This window comes from Sylvia atricapilla, chromosome 1 (assembly GCF_009819655.1).
Source record: "Sylvia atricapilla isolate bSylAtr1 chromosome 1, bSylAtr1.pri, whole genome shotgun sequence".
Taxonomy (NCBI): domain Eukaryota; kingdom Metazoa; phylum Chordata; class Aves; order Passeriformes; family Sylviidae; genus Sylvia; species Sylvia atricapilla.
The window spans coordinates 68,573,020-68,596,160 of record NC_089140.1 but is presented as its reverse complement, the minus strand read 5'-3'; the positions used below and the strand labels follow the sequence as shown (position 1 = coordinate 68,596,160).

General features: G+C 47.4%; 1 protein-coding gene across 3 annotated transcripts in view; it reads right to left on the bottom strand.

Moving 5' to 3' along the window:
• Window positions 1-23,141, bottom strand: part of IRF4 (interferon regulatory factor 4) — a 36,546-nt gene that overhangs the window by 4,461 nt on the left and 8,944 nt on the right. The window contains exons 1-7 of one of the 3 annotated variants that reach the window (XM_066325647.1): window positions 10,797-10,941; window positions 8,918-9,212; window positions 8,240-8,426; window positions 7,365-7,453; window positions 6,676-6,817; window positions 4,802-4,915; window positions 3,140-3,493 (exon numbers count right to left, since the gene is read on the bottom strand). In XM_066325647.1, coding sequence (XP_066181744.1) covers window positions 3,140-3,493; window positions 4,802-4,915; window positions 6,676-6,817; window positions 7,365-7,453; window positions 8,240-8,426; window positions 8,918-9,121 — 1,090 coding nt within the window. In that variant the 5' untranslated portion in view covers window positions 9,122-9,212; window positions 10,797-10,941. Of the gene's footprint in view, window positions 1-3,139; window positions 3,494-4,801; window positions 4,916-6,675; window positions 6,818-7,364; window positions 7,454-8,239; window positions 8,427-8,917; window positions 9,213-10,796; window positions 10,942-23,141 lie in introns of those variants that run through there. The other 2 variants (XM_066325654.1, XM_066325663.1) reach the window with 2 other exon arrangements.

Here is a 23,141-nt window from a genome sequence, read left to right as displayed (position 1 = left end):
TTCCAATTAGTACTTCTATGGGACTTCTATGGGACAGCAGAAGCCCTGGAGCAGACACTACTGGTAGCTGGGAACCATCCAAGCAGACACACAAGAGCAGCACTGAAACCAATGGCTTGGTAGTGCCAGAGACACAAAATACTGCCAGGCACAAAATTTAGCCACAGCCAAAGTGTCACAGAGCCACTGTCCCCACTGTGCCCAGTGTGGGACACCGGGGTAAGGGAAGGGCTCTACTTCAGCCATGTACTGAGCCAGCAAAAGAGCTTTCTGTGTCTTCTGTGCCCTTGCACTCTCTTCATTAACCCATAACCTTGTGCAAAGTGAAATGATCAAATTGTATTATTATTCTAATAGTCAGTGTCCCCTGTGAGAAGTAGCAGGAGAGGCCTTTATAAGGTACTTCCAATCAGACCAAAATCTCCAGTGCTGTGGACCAATTGTCATGGTTTTGACACTCCATTTCCATTCAGAAAAGACAAAATTCCATCTGACACAATATCCTAGCTAAAGTGTTTGTTAAGAGCTGTGTTTCCACACAGCTGATAGGTAAATATTCCATTTTAATTTATAACTCTGTTCATGCTTTCTGGAAAAAGCTGCAATTACTACTAAAGCAAATGTGTTGCAATGAAGTACCCTCTAGCACCTGCTAGAGAGGGAAAGGAGGAATGAAGTCAACATGACAAATGCATCTTTTACCAAAATACATCCCTTCCATTCCTACTCTAACTGCAAGCTTTTCAGATCAAGGTGTGGAATTCAGTGGCTACCACAACACCATCCCAACCCTGGCTTGGACTACCAGTCTTACTGAGAAGGCCAGTAAAACAAGTAAAACATGGAGTAAAGTGTAGCTTTCCCCAAAATCTCCCCAAAAAACCTTGAAAAGTGCCTCTGGGGATAAGGCAAGAAAGAAGAGATATTTTCCATGGGACTCTGCTTCCCTCTGTGCTGCTACAGGACAGAGAAGGATGATCCACCCAAGGACAATCCAGCCACACTGCTAATGTGCAACTTCTTTCAACTTCCTCTCTCCCTAGTTTTATTTGGCCTCAGCAATTCTCCAAATCCTGAATTCCTGTGGGAGTGTGCATAGCACAGACCTGGAGAAGAAAGCCCTTTCCCACCACCAGGATAATCATGGTTTGAGGTCAGCTCTGCGCTTCTCCAAAACCTTCCACTCACTCCATCTTCCTTTCCAGACCCAAGTGCATCATCCAACACCAAAGGGCTCCTCTGTACCTCCCCAAACCATTCCCACCTCCTGATACTCCAGCTGCCACTCCTTCTGTCCCACCAACCCTTCTCCAGCTGCCACCCTCCCAGTCCAAGCTCTCTTCCTCTGTTCCTCTACTCCCCACCCAGCCCAATTCACAAAAATTACAATGCATTTATCTCTCTCCACAGAGACCATTCCCCTGGTTTCTGATTTATTGTCCCATTTTAGCTTTCTCAGCAGCACAGGCCCCAATGCTCCAGTGCAGTTTGCATTGTAGGGCTCAGCTCCTCAGTGGTTTCCCAAGAGCTGTGGTTGGTTCGTAGCAGTTCTGCATCTGTCCCTTTCTCTGCTGTTCATGATTCCCTCTCCTGGCAGAGATCTCCTGCCTCTCTTCCCAGGGGAGCCCCAGTTTCCCAGCCTAGGGGATTCCCTGAGTTTGCTTGCAGGCTGGGAGCTCAGCACAGTCAATTAAGATGCAGATGTGACAGGCAAGTCACAAATTTCACTCAGCATCATCACATGCAAAAACCCACTTTGCACATGCCACAGACTGTGACTGCAACCACACACTTGGGTTTGCACAGGCACTGATGCATAAGTAATTTAGGAGGGGTGAAAAATAACTATTGCTTGAGCTTATCTTTGGGGTTAGGTGTCTAAAAGGAGATGTTCTGTCAACCATTTGGAAGAACCCAGAACATGTCTGAAAAACCACCTGAGAAAAGGGAAAGGGATTTCCAAAACCATTACCAGGCACAGAATTATACATCTTCAAATTAGCATGTGATTGAAGCCCAGCCCAATACCCAACCTCAAATTCCCCTTTCTAACTGCCAATTCTCACAACTATGTAAGATTTCTCTCTTTAAATGCAATTTTTTCTTGGCTGTTTCTCTAGGACAGAGTATTCACCTTGGAATATAAAGTATACTTTATATTTATTTATTTATATTATACGCTGATGATTTGGATTTAGTTCGTTGGGGTTTTTTAATTTTTGCAAGGTATTATTCCCCTCAGAGTGTCATGCCAGTGCTGATGCACTGTTCTAGTATGAAAACACAGCAAATCACAGCCACTTGGTTCACCTCTAAAGCAAAGCCAGAAACATCAACAAAAGGCCAATGTCTATTGCAGCTGCCCAAGCTGTCCTCTGAGACAATGATCATATCCCACCAGATCCTCTGGGTGGACAGCTCTCCTCTCTCTAACTGTTCGGGTGTGCTGGGAAGTGGGTTGAAGCTTTGCCCCTTCCCTTCACAGGCTGGAAGGAGAAGGCACGGTCCTAAAGAGCTCCCCTGCTCCCTCTGCACTGCCTTGTGCAAAATGAGACCTTTCCAGAGAGCTCTGCTAAGGTATGCACCTCCTTGCTCAGAATATTAAGCAATCCTGAAATTCCAGAGTTTGTGAAATTTTTTTGAATTCCTAGATATCTTTTAGACACTGGCATAGACTGAAAAGAAGGCTACCGAAATTTGTATAGTCTGGGCAAGACCTTAGGCTTGCTCTGGATCAAGCTGAGAGAAGTGCAAGCGCATACCACAGACCTATCCAGGACTTAGAGACTAGCAAATCCAAGATAAGGACCCAGTTTTTAATGTCAGTTTATGGGAAAAACTATTTTGCTGGGTTCTTCCTTATGCTTCACGTAGAAATATGAGGGATTTGGTGTCCCCAGCTCAGCTGTTTCCTGGAGGAGCCTAGTTGACTCCTGTTGGTCTGTGCAGGGGTATTGAATGTGCAGAGGGCACAGAAATTTATAGGATTACTCGGAACACAAGCACCCTTTGGCTGCATTTGCCCAGAAGTATTGAGGAGCAATCCTCACTTTAATGAAAGGAGCACTCCCATAAAGCTGATGTGGACAGTGACCAGGTGACATTTCCAAAAGGGTAGCAAAGCCATAGGGGGAATTACCTGCTAAGAACTGCTGGGTATCAAAGAGCTTGCATGTTTGGTCCCTCTCCAGCTTGTTGGGTCGGTCACTGCAGAGCGCCAGAGGCCCATCCCAGTAGATCCTGCTTTGGCAAAGTCTCTTGGCATAGAGGCCATCAGGCGCCATCCATAGAATGACTCCTCGTTCCAGGTGGCTCAGTAGCTTTTCTATGTTCTTCCTCTGGCCATTATCCTCTGGATAAGGGAAGATAACTTGGTCCAGGCTGCTGACCTCGTAGCTTTGGCCATGGGATATCCTGCAGCCTTCAGGGCTGGAAGTTGTCACCTCCTTCACCAGAATTTCACGGTAATACAAGCAGATGTGAAGTCGGCAGTCTACAAGGAGAAACAAACAGGCAAACAAAAAACAATCACTGTGATACATTAGTATGGATGTTTTATGTTTCAGATCTGTGCTAAGGCCAAGAGACAAGTTTGCGTAAGATTTCTGAGCCCACCCAGAAGCTCCTATTGGTCAAAAAAAAAATAAAAAGGATATAAATACTAAATTTTTTTGGGCACAGTAGCATTAATGCTTGCTCATCTTATTAAATGGGCTACTGATGCATGGGAATTTGGTAGGAACTAAAATCCCACAAACTTCACGTTTCCATTTAAAAGGAAAAATCTGCACAGAAAAAGTTGATGTTGGTCACATTTTCCAAATTCACGTCACAATTAAACCCACCAGCTCAGAACACTTCCTCAGATTTAACAAGGAAGTAGCTGTGTTTCCCCCCAGACTTTGCATAGAAAAGGCTTCTGCACAGGGGACCTGCAAACTTGCACTCAGCTGCCTGGAGAGAAGCAACTGCTGGCTCCAGCTCCAATAGGGCTGTATCCAAAATCCCCTGCCTTGCTTTCAAATGGCCATTTGGTCCACTTGGCTGACTCCTATGAATTCACACAGCACCAAAAATACGTATATATATACAGTATATACATGTGTGTACAATATATGTTCATGTACACACAAAGACACACATCTACACACAAACTGACCCTGATTCAGGAGAAAAATCCTGCTTAAGAAACCCACAAAGTATCACTTTACAGGTCTATCCATGTGCTGTGAAAAGCACATTTCCACACCTTTTGCCAGAACTACTTAGAAAGTTCACCAGCATCCAGACATCTGCAAACCTGGCTGAAATAACTTCCCTTTTCTTTCCTGAATGTCTTTTTTTTTTTTTTTTCCACCAGAAATAACAAAGTAGAGCAAAGCCAGATGGCACCAACAGGAGCACTACAAGGCACCCAGGCAACACCAGTTTAGGGGGTGGGGCTCCTCCCAAATGAAAACCTGAGCCTTAAGTCACTGACACTCCTAAATCGCCAAACTCCCCATGGAAGGTCTGATCTGGTGTCTCACCAAAGCAACCCAGCACTAATACCACAAGCCAGCAAAGCACTTCCATCAGCTTTACCCACCCGCATCCCTTGGAGCTGGGGCTGGAAGTGCCTAAGTATCCTGGAAAACAAGAGACTTACACCCATACACCAAATTCATTCATTAAAGAGCTTTCTTAAAATTTTTTTCTTCTTTTTTCCTTTCATCTGAAAGGAGAGATGGTGCCTGGGAAAGTCAGAAGTGGGAGTCTCTTGTCAAGCTCCCCAGGAAGCCTGGGGGGTTAGGGACCTTACCTGACAGAGCCAGGGCTTCACCAGTGCAAGACCTCATGCTTGGCTCAATCGGGATGCCAGGAGTCTGGGACTCAGGAGGAGCACAAGCATAGAAGGTTCCTGTCACCTGACAACCTGTTTTCACAAACAAAAGTTAGTGACAGAGGCCTGAATCCTAGAAGAAAAACTAGGGCAGAGATCACAGCAATGCAAAAGTGAGTGTTCCTGGGCCCCATAAGGAACTCTCTCTCTCTTTCCCCTTCTTCTTAAAAACGTCCTATTTCCCAATAGGAAATACTTAGGCCAACTCTACCAACCACTCCAGATGTTACCTGGACTGTATTTTCATTTGGGTCTGCATGAAATAGTCCCTTAACCTTTTCATATTCCCCCTAGTCCTTTGCCTTACTTAACATGTTATTATTCCATTAGAGAAATAATTTACATTTTTAACTAGACTACAGTGCTCTTAAAAGTCACCTGCATAAAACAATTCCTATTTCAAAAAAACTTTACTAATGATGGGTATAACAATAAAGCTGGGATTAACGCTGTTTAAATGTAGGTAGAGAAAAAGGTGCAGCAGGAGATTATTAGGGTTTTATTAGCAGAACTACTATTAAACTGTTTCAACAGATGCCTTTCAGTAAGTGGATTATACCCTGAACAATTGATGCTTTTCCTCTGTTTCTTAATGCCAATAAAAGTCTTTGGAGGATGATGCAAGTGACTTGCAGACAAGCACACATTACCTTTCTCACAGGTAGAACCCACCACAATCAGGAGCTGGAGCGATGGGGATAAAAAACACCCACAATATCTTGAGGAGTTTTAGAGCCCAGTGATAAACACAGTATCAACCACTAACAACTGCCTACAAATTCAGCAAAGTATCCAAATGTGTTTAAGTGCTGCAGAGGATGTACTTTATGGTGGAATTCATCCTGCTTGCTACCTTGATTTTTTTATTGGTAAATAACTCCACTAAAAGCAAAGCATTCTGCCTAATAATTCCAATATACTGCCAGCAAAAGTTGCAGCGCACTGAGTATTTACTTTTCAGCAGATCCAAAGCTTTCTCTGCATCAAAACTGAGAGAGAAGCTGTCCTCTGAATATATAGCACCTACTCCAAGGGTCCTTTCTTGTTTCCCGTTCTTTCCTGCCCTTCTGAACCAGGTGCTTCTCCTCACAAAGCAAATGCCTGCATCCTCCAGGTGAGTTACCCTGCCAGGATCTACAGCACACAGCTCCCTTTCTCTTATGTTTTACTCCCTGCAGTCTTCAGCACTGCCAATTTTCACAATTTGGGCTTTTTCCCACTGATGCAGAGCTTGGAAAGCCATGATTGTGTTAGACTCTGGTACTGTGAGATCTTTGGGGAAGGAAACATCCTTTTATTCTGTTTCTGCTGCACCAGCCCCAAGAGAGTCTCAATCCATGACAAGTTGTCCCACTGCCACAGTATTAAAATAAAGTAATAATTCCAGCTTTCCTCTAGGGAGAATAATGCCAGTCTAACACACAAGGCAGGAGGGAAAACCTCACTGGTGTATGCCTCAAAAAGTCCAAAATCAGGGAGAAAATCTGAAGAACATATGTTCCCATTTGGGGTTTTTGTGAGGGCTGGTTGCCGCCTTTATTGCTCAGGGCTTTCGAGACAGCTGAGGACTTTGGGGGCTGATTTCTATCAGTGCAGAGAACTGCACAGCCCACACACCACACATACAGTGGCAGGGAACACAAGAGCCAGGACAAAGGTGGCTCCCTTTCAAGGGAACCCGGCACCCCTCTCCATCTCTTAATTCCAATCAAAGCCACAAACGATAAACCTGGAGTCTGAGGCTCCTGCAGGTGGGCAGCCTCAGCAAGAAGCCCTAAACAGGGGTGTCTTACCATTTTCACAGCTGGGCCCTTGCCAGTGGTGGCTGCGAGCGGCGAAGGGGACGCTGGCGCACTGGTAGGGAATGTCAGGGTGCGGCTGCTCCGGGGCAAACTCCCTCCAGTTCCGTTCATGGGGCACCATGTAGTTCGGTACCTATTCAATTTAACAAGGTCATTCTTTTAGCAGGCAGCTGTCAGAGCTAAGGCTATGCATTGCATCAGCTTTCTCATCTCAGCTCCCTGATTCTCCCTGCCAAAGCCCATGGAGGTCTGAGCTGTGCCCGGGCTACGCGGATGGCACTCGGCCACCGCCACCAGTGAGGCTTTCAAATGAGCTTCTCACCACTGGTGTAAATAATAAGCAGAGTGGAATAACAAAAGGCAGTCAAAGCACTGCTGGTAAATGTCTGCTTGAAAGAGCAAGGCTTCATTGGGTGCTTGCATTCTGGCATCAACAGAATGGCAGTGCACTAGGAACTGTCGTCCAACAGAAAAGGGCTATTACTCCGGGATAAACAACACCAAGGGAAATCAATTGGCCTGTGGCCTCATCTGACATTAGAAAAGTTGCTTCTCAATTTTCATAATGAAGTTTCTTCACAGGGAGAACCTGAGAACCCCATGAGCAAGGACAGACATAGCACAGAAATTGTGCTGTTCAGTGCAGAGGCAGCCAGCAAAACATTCAACTAATGCCATACCTGGGATGGTAGTGCCGTGTAAGGAGATGTTATTGGGAAGGGATGGTTCATCATTAATGGCTGTTCCTCCATGCTGATCTGTTTTGCACCTGTGTTCACCAGAGGAATGAAAATAAATTGTCAACCACATCTTAAGGAAATCTGAAATCAGCACATTAAAGACAAATCCATACAACCTGCCACGGAACAGAGAAAGGAACAAAATGCCCTCCAGCGCCCACTTGGGACTGGATTCCCTGGCCACCTTTCAGGCAGCTCCAGGAGCAGTCTGTCCCGCTGGGCTCTGTGGTGCCCCAGAGCACAGTGCAGCCCAACCTAGTGCACAGCGATGCCAAGCCTTTGCCTCACAGGCCCTGCCTGGCACCAGGGCCTTCTTGGAGAGCAGGCACTGCCCTGCCCCTGCCCTGGAGGCTGCAGGCTGGCCATTCCTCACTCCATCCTCAGCTCCATCCTCCCCAAGGCAACTACCTACTATCCGCTTCAAAATTACTCTTCTTTGTATTCAGAACCTAGATCCAGCATGCAATTTTATTTTATTTTTTGGCCTGTCCCTTGAGCATCCTGCTTGGCTCTCACTACACAGAACTGGCAGTGAGGCCCCAGCTAAAAGAGCAATTCCTCCAGTGATGTGCAGGTGCCTGTCTGCATCTTCCTGCAGGGGCTCCCTTTCAGTGCTCCAACTCAAACGCCAGCAGTCCTCCCGCAGATGCAGCCTCTCAAGTCACCAGAACAAGCTGCACTTGAGCCCTCATTTTGGTCCCTGAAAAGACTTAAAAAGGCTGCAGGGCCATTCCAGAAAAGCACATTTCAGGCCTCATATGTTTGCAATGAGACATATTCACATCCTGTTATACAGAGAATTTGAGATGCTTTACCTTTTTTGGCTCCTTCTGGCACTATTCTGTACACTTTATAGGGATCTGAGATGTCCAGCTGGCTTCTCTCCACCAGTTCTTCAAAGTCATTGCTCTTGTTCAAAGCACACCTTAATCTTGTCTTCCAGGTAGGGGGATCTGGTTTATCAATGCCCTCTCTGAACTTTCCTTTAAAAAGAGCCCAAGCCTGGAAACATTTCAGATAATCAAAAGAGCAGGAAAATGAGAAAAAAAAAAAGGAAAAAAAAAAAAAAAAGAAGAAAAAAAAGAAAAAAAAATCAAGTATAAGGTACAATGCTTGAAACAGCATATGTGTGTGCTTACATGTGCATGAATTGTTCATGAATTTACTCCCTACAGGTTTAGGCTAAAAAAAGGCAGCATGGTAAGGTACAAAACACAGTTTAGTGGTCATAAGAAAGGGGAATGAATGTGGAAACAGATGTGCTGTGGTCCCAGAAGCACTTAGCTCCACACAGAGAATTGTGGAAGGGTGGGCTGTCCCATGACCACAGGGACACCAGGGCACAGCCAGCACTAGCAGCCAGGCAGTGTCCAGCTGCAGCCAACCAACCAGCAGAACCAGCCTGCAGAGGCAGGTGGCAAGGATGGGATGGTGAGGGGCACCCCTCCTGCCCTGCCAGTGCTCCACAATCCCAAGCCCAGGCTGAGCCTTACCTTGAAGAGGGCGGCGTCCTCCTCGCGGTTGTAGTCCTGCTTGCCCGCGTGCTTCCAGGGGATGCGGAAGATGCTCTTCTCGTCGTTCTCCCACACCAGCCCGGGGTACTTGCCGCTGTCTATCTGGTCAATCAGCCACTGGCGGAGCTTCCCATTGCCGCAGCTCACTGAGTTCATCCCGCACTCGCCCGGCTCCAAGTTCATGCCACTCGTGTCAGAGGTTGGGCAGGGGGTTTTGGGGTGCCCCACCAAGCTGAGCTCTCCACACGCGTCCAAGCACCGGCTCTCTGGGAGGCTGTGGAGGGCGGGAAATGGGCAGGATGTGGGCAGAGGCAAACCCACAGGTCAAGTGCTGGGCTAAGTCTGCACCAGCGGTGCCCAGCCCCTGATGTCACACACAGCACACCGAACAGCAGCCACGGCGCACAGGGGGGCCCTGGGGGCCCCGGGAAACACGGTACAGAGCCTCAGGAAATTGGGCACAGCCCCCCACAGCCCTCCCCAGGCACTGCCTGCGCTGCAGACTTTGACAGACTTCCCCCGTCCCAATACTGTTTTGCATGAACAGACATCGGCTGTTGAAATTGTTATTGTAAGTGGCTTGAGGCACAACTCCCTTGCCCTGCTGAGAGTTCAGCTGGAGGTTTACTTTTGAACCAAAAGACGAAAAACTTCCATTAAAATATACTTGCATATGATCATACGAACATATGTGACATCAGACACATCACGCACACGATTCAGAAGGCTTCACATGCAGTCACGGTTTATATGGCATCTCTCCATAACACCAAAGCAGCTTTCACAAGCTCACTTCAGCAAGACACACTTGAACACATGACGCCCTATACATATCAACCCCTCCAACTGCTCCCGGCACGCTCACATAGCAACATTCAAATCTATACACTGCATATGCCTAAAAGTGGAAAGACAGCAACCCACAGAGCCCGGCAGAAGGGCACTCATGTCCCCAGGGACGTGGGAGCTTGCAGCCCACCACACAGAGCCCCATGGCTGCGCGCAGAGGCGCAGGCGCGCACGGAGAGCGGAGCGGCTCCGCAGGGATGGGCACCCGCCGGGAAGGTGCGAACGCCGGGACACCCGCACCAGTGATGGGGACCTGGCGTCAGGCTTGTCCCGCCGATCTGGGAAAGGCTTGAATGCCCGAAATCTTAGTTTGGTAGGTTCCCACTCCACCCCCTCTGTTACATCTAACAAAATTGAGCGATTCCTCACCCAGGAATCTTTGCCTCTACCCACGAGGAGCCACCCCGAGCCCCTTGCCAGACAGGCGCACACTACTGTGGGCAGATGGGCAGCCCCGCTCCGCACCCCTTACACCCCTCTGCGGGGGCAGCATCGCCCCGGACACCAAACCCTGTTCCCCGGCATCTCCCACGCGTATGGTGCGTCTGGCGGGATGGAGCACGTTCGAGACCACGGCTCCCCACCATGGAGCCCATACAAGTCCGTGCGAAGACGCCAAAAAAGTCACTTTTCCCCCTTTCACTGTGCACGAAGAAGATCCCTCCCACACATCCCCGCGACCCTCCCGAGGGCAGCGAGAACCGGCCGGGCTGGGGGCCGGTGCGCGCCTTCACCTCACGAGCAGGTAACGGGCGGGGATTATTCCTTTTGCTTTAAATTAAGGAAAAAATAGAATGAAGGGGAGAAAATAAAATGGGGGGAAAAGGAGGAAAGAAAAAAAAAAAAAAAAAAAAAGCAAAGGGCTCGCTCAGGTGCCGACAGCCACAGCAGAAGCCCCGACTGGGGGAAGCCGAGGCGCCCGCACCGCCCACCCCGCCTCCCTGCCCGGCCCGGGAGCGCCGTGCCCGGCTGTGCCGGGGGTCCGGGGGCTCGGCCGCGCCCCGCTTACCTCTGTCGCGGCGCTGGAGCTGGCAGGGGCCGCCGGCTGCCGGGCGGCTGCGGAGACGGGGCGCACAGCGACTGGGCCGACGGCACCGGGAAGTTTCTTTATATGATGGAGGGCGTCGTGCCGGGCGGGGGGAGGCGGGCCCCGGGCCGGGAGGTGGAGCCGGCGGAGGGGAGCGGGGACTTGCGAGCTGGAAAACATCTGAGGCAGTGACACATCCCCACTGCTGGTAAACACGCCGAGGGCGGGAGGGCGTGCAGCCCGGCGCCCTCCGCGTCCCCGCTGGGTTGGGTTTTTTTAAATCTGTACAGACAGACGCACATACATAAATAGCCCGGGGAAACTCCTATCAGTGAGAGCCAGGCGGCTTTTACTGTAAAGACCCAGCTCGCTACACCCACCAGAATCGTCCTAGACGGCGCCGGCCGGGCCCCCGGGATGCTCGGGGAGACGCGGGGGCATCCACCCATCCGCCCACACCGTGCCCGGGGTCGGTGCCCCCTGCCCGCAGCCTCTGCCGCCCAGCCCCGCTTTGCTCTGGCCACAGAGATCGCCGAGTGGAACGACACGCACGCCTGCCTCCTTTCCCCGCAGGGCTCGGGCTCTCCCCGAGTGATGGGTGTCCAGCCCATATCGTGTATTGCAGCCCGAAAGGTGTGAAATGGGGGGCAAGGTGCGGGGGACAGCAGCGGGGCCGGTCCTGGAGGCAGCGAACCCCGGCGGGGCGGCAGCAGCGGGAACGGGGACAGCCGCCAGCTCCGGCCGGGAGCCGCTCCCGCCCCGCCGAGCCCGGGGGATGCTGTCTCCGCAAAGCCCGCCCTGAGGCACCCGGGCTGGAACCCGCTCGCCTGCCTTCAGAGCCTCCTGCCCTAACGTGGTGGGAGCTGGCGAATGAAGGAGCGAGCTCCGGGCTCGCATGAAAGTCTCTCTTGCCGCCTTTCGGGTTTCAAGCACGTGTTTCATGCCACGACACTCCGGTGTTGTTGTTCTGTTCTAACGTCCCCGGCGCACATCCATCCACATCCTCTCTGCTGCAACGTCTCAGGTCACAGAATCTGTCACCGCGCTGCGCCGCAGGTTTAGGACATTAATTGCAAATCTTCAACGCCATCTTCTGAAATTTAAATGTAATTATCGCCACTTTTGAAGGAAGAAGTGAGAAGCACAGGCGTTTTCAGGTATTGGGTTTGCAACACACCAGCCATCCTCTAGAAAAAGCATTGACAGGGCCAGTACCAAATCCTTTCGGGTGTGAGCCAAGGCCCCTTTGGAACATTGGAACACACATTTGAGATTTGAGGTGACTGCTACCATAAATCAAGACAAATAATTACAGCTTTACCAAAAGGCATCTGAAAGACTTTCTAAAATCCAATTTCAATCTGTAGGGTTAAGACTGTGTGGTACTCAGGGCACCAGCTGTAGTTTCACTAAGTATAAAACCATCTTGAAATATATCACTGTCAAAGGAACACTTCTCATGTCTTCTCTTCTGTGGTTTTTGAACCAGCAAATTCAGGACCAGGGTGAAACATGCAGATTGGATCTGCACCAGGTCAAACCCTTCAGGAGAAAAATGAAGACCTTATTTTTCAAAATGCTGGAGAATATTAAAAAAAAAAAAAAAAAAAAAAAAAAAAAAGTTGCGGGTAAGTTGCATATTAAGAGAAGATACAGCCATAAAGTCCCCAGAGAGTACATATGTAAGAAATTACCTGGCTGGGTGATTGGTTGCTTTGTGCAGCAAGAACTCTATTACAAAACTATCTCCAGTTGCCTAAATGTTAGAGGAGATGATTAAAGCCAGACCCCTACATGTCCACTCAGCCTTTGCAAATCAGTCTTCTCATGAGTAAGACATTTTCATCTCATTAGCTTTGCTAATGACTTCGTTACTCAGTGTTTCTGGACGTCACCCATTTCCATTTGAGATGGCAGGAATATGTAGGACCACCGTTTTGGTCTGCAAGGTAGAAAGCTCTGATCAATAACACAACTGTGGTGCCCCCATTTAATGTGGCATCACTGGGTGCTTTTTGCATATCCTAAGAGGCAATTCCTCCCTAACCAGCCTTGCTAGTGATACAAACACACCAGCACCTCACAGCCTGTTCATCCATTTCTGGTGTTTTCCGTACCATTGCAAGTGCCTGGTTCTTCAAACCTTACCCAAAAGCCCTGCTGCCTTCATGGAAGTTTTCTGAGTTAATGACTGAAGTCCTCTTGTGAAAATGCTCTTGCTGCTGTTTAACCACGGCAGTCACCACGGGCCCCCTGTTTTTCACACTCTTAAGGTCACACTGACTAAAGGCATGCCAGGAAAAGTGACTGTTTCTTCTCAACAGTTTCTTCTCAACAGGCCCTCGGCGCAAAGGAAGATGGCTTCTGCTTTCACCAAACCCCCCTGAAGTCCCACTGACTCACCTGGGAATTGCACACAAGGTACAAAAGCGAAGAGGGACAGACGTCATCTCAAAGCAGCTGCCAAGGGCTCTCTGAAGTGGATCCCTACAGAAAGGGGCAGTGCTGAGCCATGGGTCACACACATTAAATGCTCTTGCACCCAGGGGTTTACTCCTCCTTTCCTTCAGGAAGGTTTCCCTTCTTCTCTGGGTACAAAGGCTCTCCTGTCTCCCTAAAATACCACTAGGCCAGGAGGACCTGTTAGAGGCATGCTGGAGGCAGTAAGTCTGGCAGCAGAGACCTTTGGAGGACTGTGGGTTGTTCAGGGGCTCTCTCTGCAGCAGAGACCATGAAATCCCCTCGGGCATCAGCACAGGGGGAGTTCCACGCCGCAGAAGAGGAACCTGCAGAGGGGAGTGAGGGGTACCCACACCCTGGCACTGCTCTGCCCTGGGGTGGGGGGGCTGCACGGGCTGTCCTGGCATCCCACCTGCAGTGGCTCTGCTGGGACTGTGCTCATGGGGGCAGGTCCCAGTCAGTGCTCAGTACAGGTCTGGACCTCTGCACTCTGGCTGCAGCCCAGGGCAGACCCACCAGTGAGCAGGAGCGTGGCAGCAAGTGAGCTCCTTCCCCAGCTCTCCTCTCAAGTGAAGGTCCTGACCAGGGCTCTTCAGGAACCCAGCAAGCCTTGTGCAGAAGCCCTTGACAATGACACTGGTAAAAGAATTTTCAGAAGTGCATGAAGACCCTAAAAGTATTTTTGGAAGGCCCACAGCTACCTGTCTACACCTTTAGCTATCCCAAAACTTGTTTTCTGAGATGGAGGTTGCTGGTGGCACAGGTTTCTACCATGGGGTTGGTTTTCATTCCTCAGAAGTCCTTGCCAATCCCTGGCTGCAAGTCCCTGTGGAATGACATCCTCCACTGCCCAAAGCAGCTGCACAGCTCAGACACAAACAGGGGCACTGTTAAAGCTTCTCAACACCACGCTTCAGTCAACAGCTCTGAGGCACGGGGTTGAGTTCAGAAGTTATTCATACACCAGAAAGATGTCTGTGGATGTAATTGAATTAATTCAGAAACACTCTGGAAATTTGGGGCAGATTTCTGGTTACTTTGATTTACTCCAGCAAAGCACCTGCTCTGTAAGCAGTCTAACATAATTTAAACAAAGGCAACAAACAATTTTACGCATCTTCTATTGTTGTAACTTCAACTTCTGGTGTCATAAGAGCTGTCTTCTCTTTTTGAAAGGGTATTTGCAGTTCCTCCATTTAAAATAGTGACTCCTAAAACAGTATTAGTAATATATTTTCCATAATACTAATTGCAGAGACATTTTAAACTATTAGAAATAAACCACAGTGGCAAGCGTAGCTACATCTTTCAAGCAGAAGAGTCTCACAGCCCAGCTGACATTATTTTAGGTGGATTTGGTGGATGTTTTGTTTTCTTTTCCTGTACTTCCCCTCTGCTTCATAGCCAAGAATTTTTCAGACCAATTCTCATTAGGCTGCTTTCGTGCCTCTGTACATCAGCCTGTGCACAGGACTGAAAGAGCCCTTCACCACATGTCCTCACTCCTGAGACATTATAGAATCATGGATTCAGTTACGTTGGAAAAGCCCTTTAAAATCATCAAGTGCAACTGTTTACCTAGCACTGGCCAAGTCCGCTGCAAAATAAGACAATAAAACATTAACTGCAAAATCTATTTTTTAGAAAAATCTGCAAATAAACATCACATAAAAATGTTATTGTGTGGCTTTCCTTTGGAGAGAAAATTGGCAAGCACATCCACCCAATGTGGCACACAGGCAGCAAGGTGTCCTTCCCCAGTGCCCAGGTGTCAGTCCAAGAGCTTGGAAACCCTGGGTCGACACTTTCACCTCTGAAAACCAGCAGCAAAATTTTTATGGACTTCCTCTCCTGAAGGAAGGAGGCTCCTTGCCTCCTGATTGAGCAGCCTACCCATCTTCCCAAAGCATTTCAACCTATGGTATTCCAGCTACTTTCATGAGCAAGCAGCAGTCGTGAATATAAAGGAGAGAAAAAAAGAAAATAATAAAAACTGTAGGAAAAAAAAAAAAAGTAGTTTTCAAATTAAAAAATAAGGAAAACACCTGGTGCAGGCCAGGAGCTGTTGAGGGCAACCTCTCCTTTTACTCAGATAATCTGTGAATCCATCCCTGCACCAAGAACTTGCCTGGGACTGGCATGGAGGCAAGGGAATCGTGGTCCTTTGCCAGTAACATAAGGCACAGCGTGGCCATGTGTCCCCTATTCCCTGGGGTGACAGGTGCAGCTCACTGTCACCTGGGAACCTGTGTTACCCTTCATCCAGTGGAAGAGGCAAATCCAAATGATAGGATTTATCTTTTTTTTCATATCCAACCTCCTTCATTTGCAGTAAAAAGATGGAGTGACAGGTAGGAATTTCAGACCATCAGCCCACCTGACCAAATTCCTTCAACACAAACTTCTTGTGTCCTCAGAGTATTTCCTATAAAGGCAGTTTACAGACTGCACCCAAAGACATCCTAAATACGATGAGCAGTTTCAAAAAAAAAAAAAAACAACAAACCACACTTACTGCAATTTGATCACAGAAATTAGGCCAAGCTAGGGATGGACTCTCACCATAGTGGAGAAGTGGGACTGCCCCAGAGGTGGTACCTGATCTAAACACAATTTATTACAGTAAGAAACAAGGTAAAGACTGAATTCCTGCCTTGGAAACATTCCATGTTTGGAGTCCATTTCTGAACTGTGGGACACACAAGGAGAGGGCCAGGCTGACTGTTGTGGGACAAGTATAGAACTGGTGACAGGGGTGCTGTCACCTGAGTGCCTTGCTTGGAACGCCACTGGGATCACTGTCTGAAATCCTTTCCTTCAACAAGGAAGAAGTGAGTTTCCAGGGAACTGGGGAGCACTGAGCACTGTAAGGCTGACATATTGTTTGATTCCTGGCACATTCTGAACTTGTCAAGAGTCTGTGGCTGGATGACATTCCAAGTGCTGGACACCCTGGGACGCTCTGAGAGCCCCATGCCCAGGGGAAGGGAGGCTGCACTTTAAATACTTTTCACTTTAACCAGTTCTTGCCAGATTTCATACCAGCAAATGTAAGCAATATGCTTGAGTTCATTTTTGTCTAAGTGCAAACCCACATAATTTCCTGGGTTCAAAAGATCAGCTTGGTTTTGTATACTTTGAGGTTGAGGTTCTACTTCCAAGGAAGTGAGCTGCAAGGAGCCCTTCTCCAAGTCAAAAGAAAACGACTTTTGGAAGAAAATTACTTGGAGAGGGGAAGGAAGAAAAGTCACTAAAAACCAAGCACCGAGTACTAAAAACCCCACAAGATACATATTACATATGTATTATCCATTCTGCTCCTGCTACCTACTATGATTCTCCATTAAATTTAAAACTATCTGGGGTTTCTGTCCTTTTGAACTGGAGCAGAAAAGCTGTGCAAAGCAGGAATTTAAATGATAGAGAAAGGAACTCAGGTGGAAGGGAGCTTTGGGAAGTTTCACGGAAGTCATAGATGTGGGTGCCACTAGGATTTCCCTGCTTTAAAGAAACTGGGAGGATCACCAGTGGCACACTTGGGGCACATACAACACTGTGGAAGGAGCCTCACAATTTCAAGCATAATTCATTCTGTCTTGATTAGCAAAGGGTAAATCCCCAACACAGATTTACTGAACAGATGGTGATGACATGCAGATCGTTGTGAGAAGGAGGTGGTGATGGTCTAGCAGTTTGTTACATTCTTCTTTTTGATATACAAAAGAGGAACCCAAAGCCCCAAAGGAAAAAATACTTGGTGAGCAAGGAGGGCTATAATCTAATGTATTTAAAGAAAAAGAAAAAACCGGTTTATCTGTTGGTCTTCTTTAGGCAGCAACAAAAATGACGTGCCTACATTCTTCTGTTGAGAAGAGACCTGGCTCATCATTCACAGGGGCGCAACGTGAGTTTGGCTGTGATCTACAGGGAGTGAGCAATCAAGCCCTAAATGAATGTGCCGTGGTATTTCACTTTGAAAAGAAGCAGGTCGGCCCTATTAGATGTGCAGGAGAATGATTTAAAAGGAAACAAGTCTCTGTAAACAAGGATTTCGGTGGAGGGCGAGAATGGGGGGGGGGGGGGTAGCAAAGTCAGAATTTCTCCTGCTATCAGTGATCAGTCTAGCACGTACATAAACTGGCGCAGACTTTCTGAAAGTTTTCAAAAGCACATAACAGCAAATCCAACTAAAACTCACTTTACAGCACACCAGATGAACCACTGGATGCCCAGTGGTCTCAGCTCTAGCGCTTGGATCAGCAGGGCCCACAGAGCACTCCACTGGCCAGCTGTCCTGGGCAGGGGCTTTAGTGAAAGATCCTGCAGGGGAAAATTCATCCCTTTACAGTCCTGTGACAACTGGGACATTTCCATTACAGTCCTCATTGTTAGGTACCTTTGTAAATGAGAGGGAGTGAGAGCATGAGAGTGCCTGACAAGCTTGAAGTAACCCCTCCTCGGATGTCAGCATCTTTCAGCCTAAAGCAGCTGTGGCACGTTTTTCATCCTAGGTGATGGAGGATAAGCCCACTAAATGTGAGGGGAATTCACAACAGCTGAAATGTTGCCAGAAGACAGGGGGAAACTTCACAGCATTGTGACATTGTGGCCACTTCAGAAAGAGACTTGGCTGCTTTTGGAAATGTGTCCCAGAACAATGAATATGTGAAATTAGAGTAGTAATACACCGTTACATCTCCTCCCACCTCTCTCCACCCCAGATCACAGCAGCTTTTGGTATGGTTGGAAAAGGAAGGGCCATGGCAGGAGTAGTGCTGTATCCACAACTGTCTCATCAGGGGAACAGCATCTGGGACCACCAAGGGCAGATGTGCAAAGGTAGAGGGGGAAGTTCTCAATGGCAGTGAACTGCTGCTTTCCTTCCAGTGACATGGGAAATCCTCCCCTTGTTACACATTGCCTGCGTGGCTGCATTTCACTCTGTCTCGGGAAAATTCTGAAATTCTCTTAATTTCGCCTGACAGTTGATGCAGGCCCACGATGCCTTCTGAGGACTGAACAGCTGCAGTGGCTGTTGACAGCTGATGCTGCCTGGATGGCCTCTTTCATTGACTTTTGTACCAGGTTGCTCTTTTTCAGTGGTGAAAAAAGAAGAGATCTTTGCATGCATGGCTACTCATGGTTAACATGAACAGGAAGGATGCTCTGAAAGGTGACTTACTAGCATGGGGGAATGCTTCCCTTTTGAAGCAAAATAATTTTTTTTCACATAGTCAGTGATGAAAGCCTAGCCACACACACTTCTGCTGAAGGTAGCTGCATGCTAGAAAACACCAAGAAATTCCCTCACCCACTCAGCATTACTCATTTTGTTACATAATTCTTTTTTTTCTTTCTTTTTTTTTTTTTCCCCTTTTGCTATGGATTGGGTCAATAAATACATTGGCCCTTAAAAAACCTATCTGTCTGTTGTGTTTGTTTATAGCAAATGCAATTTTGGCTGTGACTGAGCAGGAAGGCACCATGGGCTACTGGTCCCAGCAAGATGGCATGAATACCTTGCCACTGGTTTTATTGCAGCACCTCAAGCCCATTGTGGGATGGTTCACCTCTGGATATTCAGACCTACCAGCCTTACAAAGGCCTTTGAAATCCTCTTGCAGTGCTCCCCAGCTCTTGGTGTCCAGAAAGACATAAGTCACTGCCACCAGTTGCTGTAAGAAGCATAATGTCAAATGTACCACACTGTTTTAAACTTTTTCTAACCCTTCTCTTTCATTTAGTTATTGCAGATGGGAGAATTTATTTGTGATATGAGAAGTGAGATGAAATCCCATTGCACCTCTATGTAAGGCAAAATCCTGTTACATCTCTCTATTGCTACGTGAGCCTTTCCCCCACACCGGTGCTGCAGCTGGCTGCCTTGAGAAAGGGGAAAAAAAATTTAAAAAATAAAGAAATGACCATGTGGTGGCCTTAAACTGCTACTCAAAGCACCAAAAGTCAGATCCTGCTGTCACTGAACTGGGGAGGAGTTCCCCCTCTTTGTTCCCTGGGAACAAAGTGTCCAGGCCAGGAGCTGCCTGTTGCACAGGGACAGACAGTCCCAGTCCTGCCAATGTAAGGGGCTGCCTGCTGCTACACTGCCCCAATAGCTGTGAATTATGAGGTTTCCCTCCACAGCTGCAAGGCAATGACTTTTAAAAAGACTTTTTTAAAAGGACAGACAGCAGCATTTAAGGGGATGCAAACAAAATTCCCTGCTGACACAGTAGAGCTTCTTGAGTAACAGTAAATGCTCCACATAAAATGGCAGATGTATTGGGTTTCTGAGGCACCTCTGGGGCAAGGACTTTACTTCCAAGCCACCACAGCACTGACAGCACCATATGACTGACAGCAGTCCCAGGACACAGCTTCAGTGATGTTGTTCCCAATACATCTAAATTCCAGCCTGGACCAATGTGAGTTTAATGTGTAAAGTATGACAGAGACCAGCACCTAGGTAGTCCAGTCATCCCATGCCTGGGAGAGATGTGTGTTTCTACATCAGGCTGTCAGAGAGATTCTGGGAAAGCTCCAAGACTGGTGTTTATTTTTTATAAGGCAAATGAGAAACATATCATATAGTGTTGGAGAAGCAGCACGACAGGCTGTGTTCATTAGGAAATAAAAGTGTCTGACAGAGAACTCAAGAACATCATTATTGCTGCCTGAGGCTCATTTGGGAATCCATATTAAAAGGGCTCTGCTTGGGACAATTCTTTCCTCTTCCCTCAGAGGTTCCCTTGAATCAAGTTCTCATAATTTTGACACTTGCCAGAGATCAAATAGGATCCTTTTAGCAACTCTCAGTCTATAAGTTTACACTTCAAAATATTAACTTACATTTCCAGAGCACAACGAAGGTCACAGATGCCTCCAGTGCCTTGGGGTGAGGATAGCTGTTGGTATCACTAAAGAGCACAAGCAGAGGATCTGACGTTATACCTGCAGAACTAAGAACTGTTCAGCTTGGTGCACTTTCATGAAGCTCCTCAGACCTCAACCTCAGAGAAGAGGTTATCAGTTCCTTTCACCTTTCTGCATGGGCAGGAGTTTAAAATATAAAATAACAGTACCAAATGGACCTGCTCAGGAGAACATCAAAAGTCAGCATGAGCTCACGTAGCCTAAGTCTGCAAGTCCTAAATCTTACCATAGAATCATAGAGTACCAGGCTGGAAGGGACCTCAAGTCTCATCTGGTACAACCTTTCTTGGCAAAAACATGTTCTAGACATGGCCCAGCACCCTGTCCAGCTGATTCTTGAAAGCATCCAACATTTGGGATATCTACCACTTGCCCGGGGAAATTATTCCAATGCTTGATTCTTCTCATTGTGAAACATTTCCCTCTCATGACCAATAGTAATCTCCCCAAGAGTAACATATACCCATTACCCCTTGTCTTTTCTCCATGATTCCTTTTACAAGGGAGTCTCCACTCCATCTTCTTTGTAGCCATTCTATAAATACTGGGACATGGTGATAAAGTCCTCTCTGAGCCTTCTTTTCTCAAACTGTTTGTCCACCAGGACCAACCCCAGGTCTGGGTGGATCCCAATCTGTGATACAGTCCTGGATTATGTTTTCCAAGGTACAAGATATTACACTCGTCCTTCATAAGGTTCTTGTTCACTTGCTCTTTCAGTCTATTCAGCAGAGTGCCTCTCCCTTCCAAAGTGTCCCCTTCCCCTCTCAGTTTGGTATCATCACCAAATTTCATCAGGGTGAAATCATCTCATCATTCAGATCACTTATGAGGATACTGAACAACATTGGGCCCAATATTCTCTACCAATGCATTCATGCCCCTTCCTCATATTCCTGCTCCACAATATTGGAATGGTGCTCTAACCAGTGGCCTGTCAAGTGCAGCTCATTGGCAGTTAGTTTGTGTATTCACTCTGGACTGGAACCATCAGTTTGGTCATGTTTTCATTATTGGGTTCTGGTGGGCCTTTTGGTATGCTGAGAAACAATAGTTGATGAAATTCTCCAAGTAAGTGTCCTTTTCATTTCACCTTTCTGATTACATGCAATATTAGCCATCTTTTCTGCCCCCTCAGTAATTCCAGAACAAAATCTTTGCCTCACTGTGTCTTTCTCTTGAAACTTACACGGTTCCTGCAAGCTCCTCCAATTTTTCCTTCCAGCTCCCACAAGTACCAGTATCTTCTTGTACAGTTTTTCCCTTGTGATGAAGCAGCAGGAAACCAACAGACCAAAATCAAAGCCTGACTTGGCTTTCCTCTAAAAACATCACTATGATTTTCCCTTTACCTTCACTAAGCTAGAGCACCTCAAACCCCCTTAAGATCTGCTTATCTGTTATGACTGTTCACCTCCAGGGGCTTAACAAGTGTGCACCATGGCTGCCCAGCACACCAACAGTGACAGAAACTGAGAGTCACTGATGCAGAGCTCTAGAAGACCGTAGGAAAAAGAGAAATTTGATGACAACCTGAAGTGCTACAATGACTACGAGCTTTTCTCTTCTACTGAATGTTATGTGTTACGTTTAAAGACGATCACATCAGATACCTGCATAACTCAAACTACTCTCTTGTTCTTTGTTCCTGTTATGAGATGTCAGGACACACCACCTTGCTGGAAGATCTTTTGAAACCTTAACTTTACGCTATACTCCATCAGTAGTCTTGTCTAAATAAATAAATTATGCCCCTCTAGAGGGGAACTTCATAATCTCTTCCCACATCTAGTTATTACTGACAAGTGGAAGGGAAGGTATACCATGTCAGAGGTCTTCCTTTTTGTGACTGCTGTGACTCCACTCCAGGAATGACTGTGTACCTGCAGGGCCTGGCTAAAGTCATCCCTGAAATGTGAAGCTGCTGTTCCATAAGCTGCAACAACATGCGACAGACCACAAATATTGATCACTCTCCTTTGAAGGATGGCCAAAAAGCAAAACTGCCAAAAGCACTGTTGACTTCTGAAAATGTGCATTAAAGGCTTATCTTAGGGTTGCACTCAAATGTTGAAAGCTTCCCCTGCAGGTGGTCAGGCTAATCCTCTCCCAAACTGAACCAGCTCAGTGTCTCCAGTGCACAATCAGCTCCCAGCTCCCTGGGGTACGGCTCATGCAGCTCACCAAGAAACCACGGCGTGGGCCTGTCCCAGCTCATCAGCCCTCTGGCAGGCCAGGGCATGCCATGTGGAAGCACAGAACCAGCTGGGATGCACAGCTGGCAGTCCTCCTCACTGGGCAGGTTTCACTCCAGGTGATGGAGACACAACCCTATTTATTACCATCTCCCAGGAGAATACGGCCATTTCACACAACTCCACTGTCAAGTATTTCCTTCAGGCATCATTTTGGCATCTTCTATTGAAATGGGGCTTCTAGTGTGTCATTCCATCCCTTCTCAAAAAAAGTAGCTGCAGCTTAGCACTACTTACAGATGGCTCCTTCTTGCTTTAATTGCAACTTCTTGTTTAAAATGTCCACTGCCCATCTGCCCTCTCTCTCCCACCAAGCACACAGGTGGAAATTCTCTTGCTCAGAGGGGCACAGTACTTCATGAAATATTAAATTAGAATATGGCTGGTTTAAAACAGCTACTAATGCCTTTCTTCTACAGCCCACAAAGCATTCTTGTAACCAAAGCCACAAAAAAGGGGGTATTTTTAAATGAGCTGTGTGGATTGATTCACCGATTACTGTCTCTTCCTCCCCTTTGTTGTTTCCCATCAGAGCTGGCAAATCACCCTCAGAGCACTCACCAAACCATGCTCTCCCTACTCTTACCTCTGCTATTTCCACAGCCTGGTCCCCACACAAGTTATTTTCAGCTAGGTAAATCTTCTATTAATTTCTAATCATCCTAATATACATGCTTCC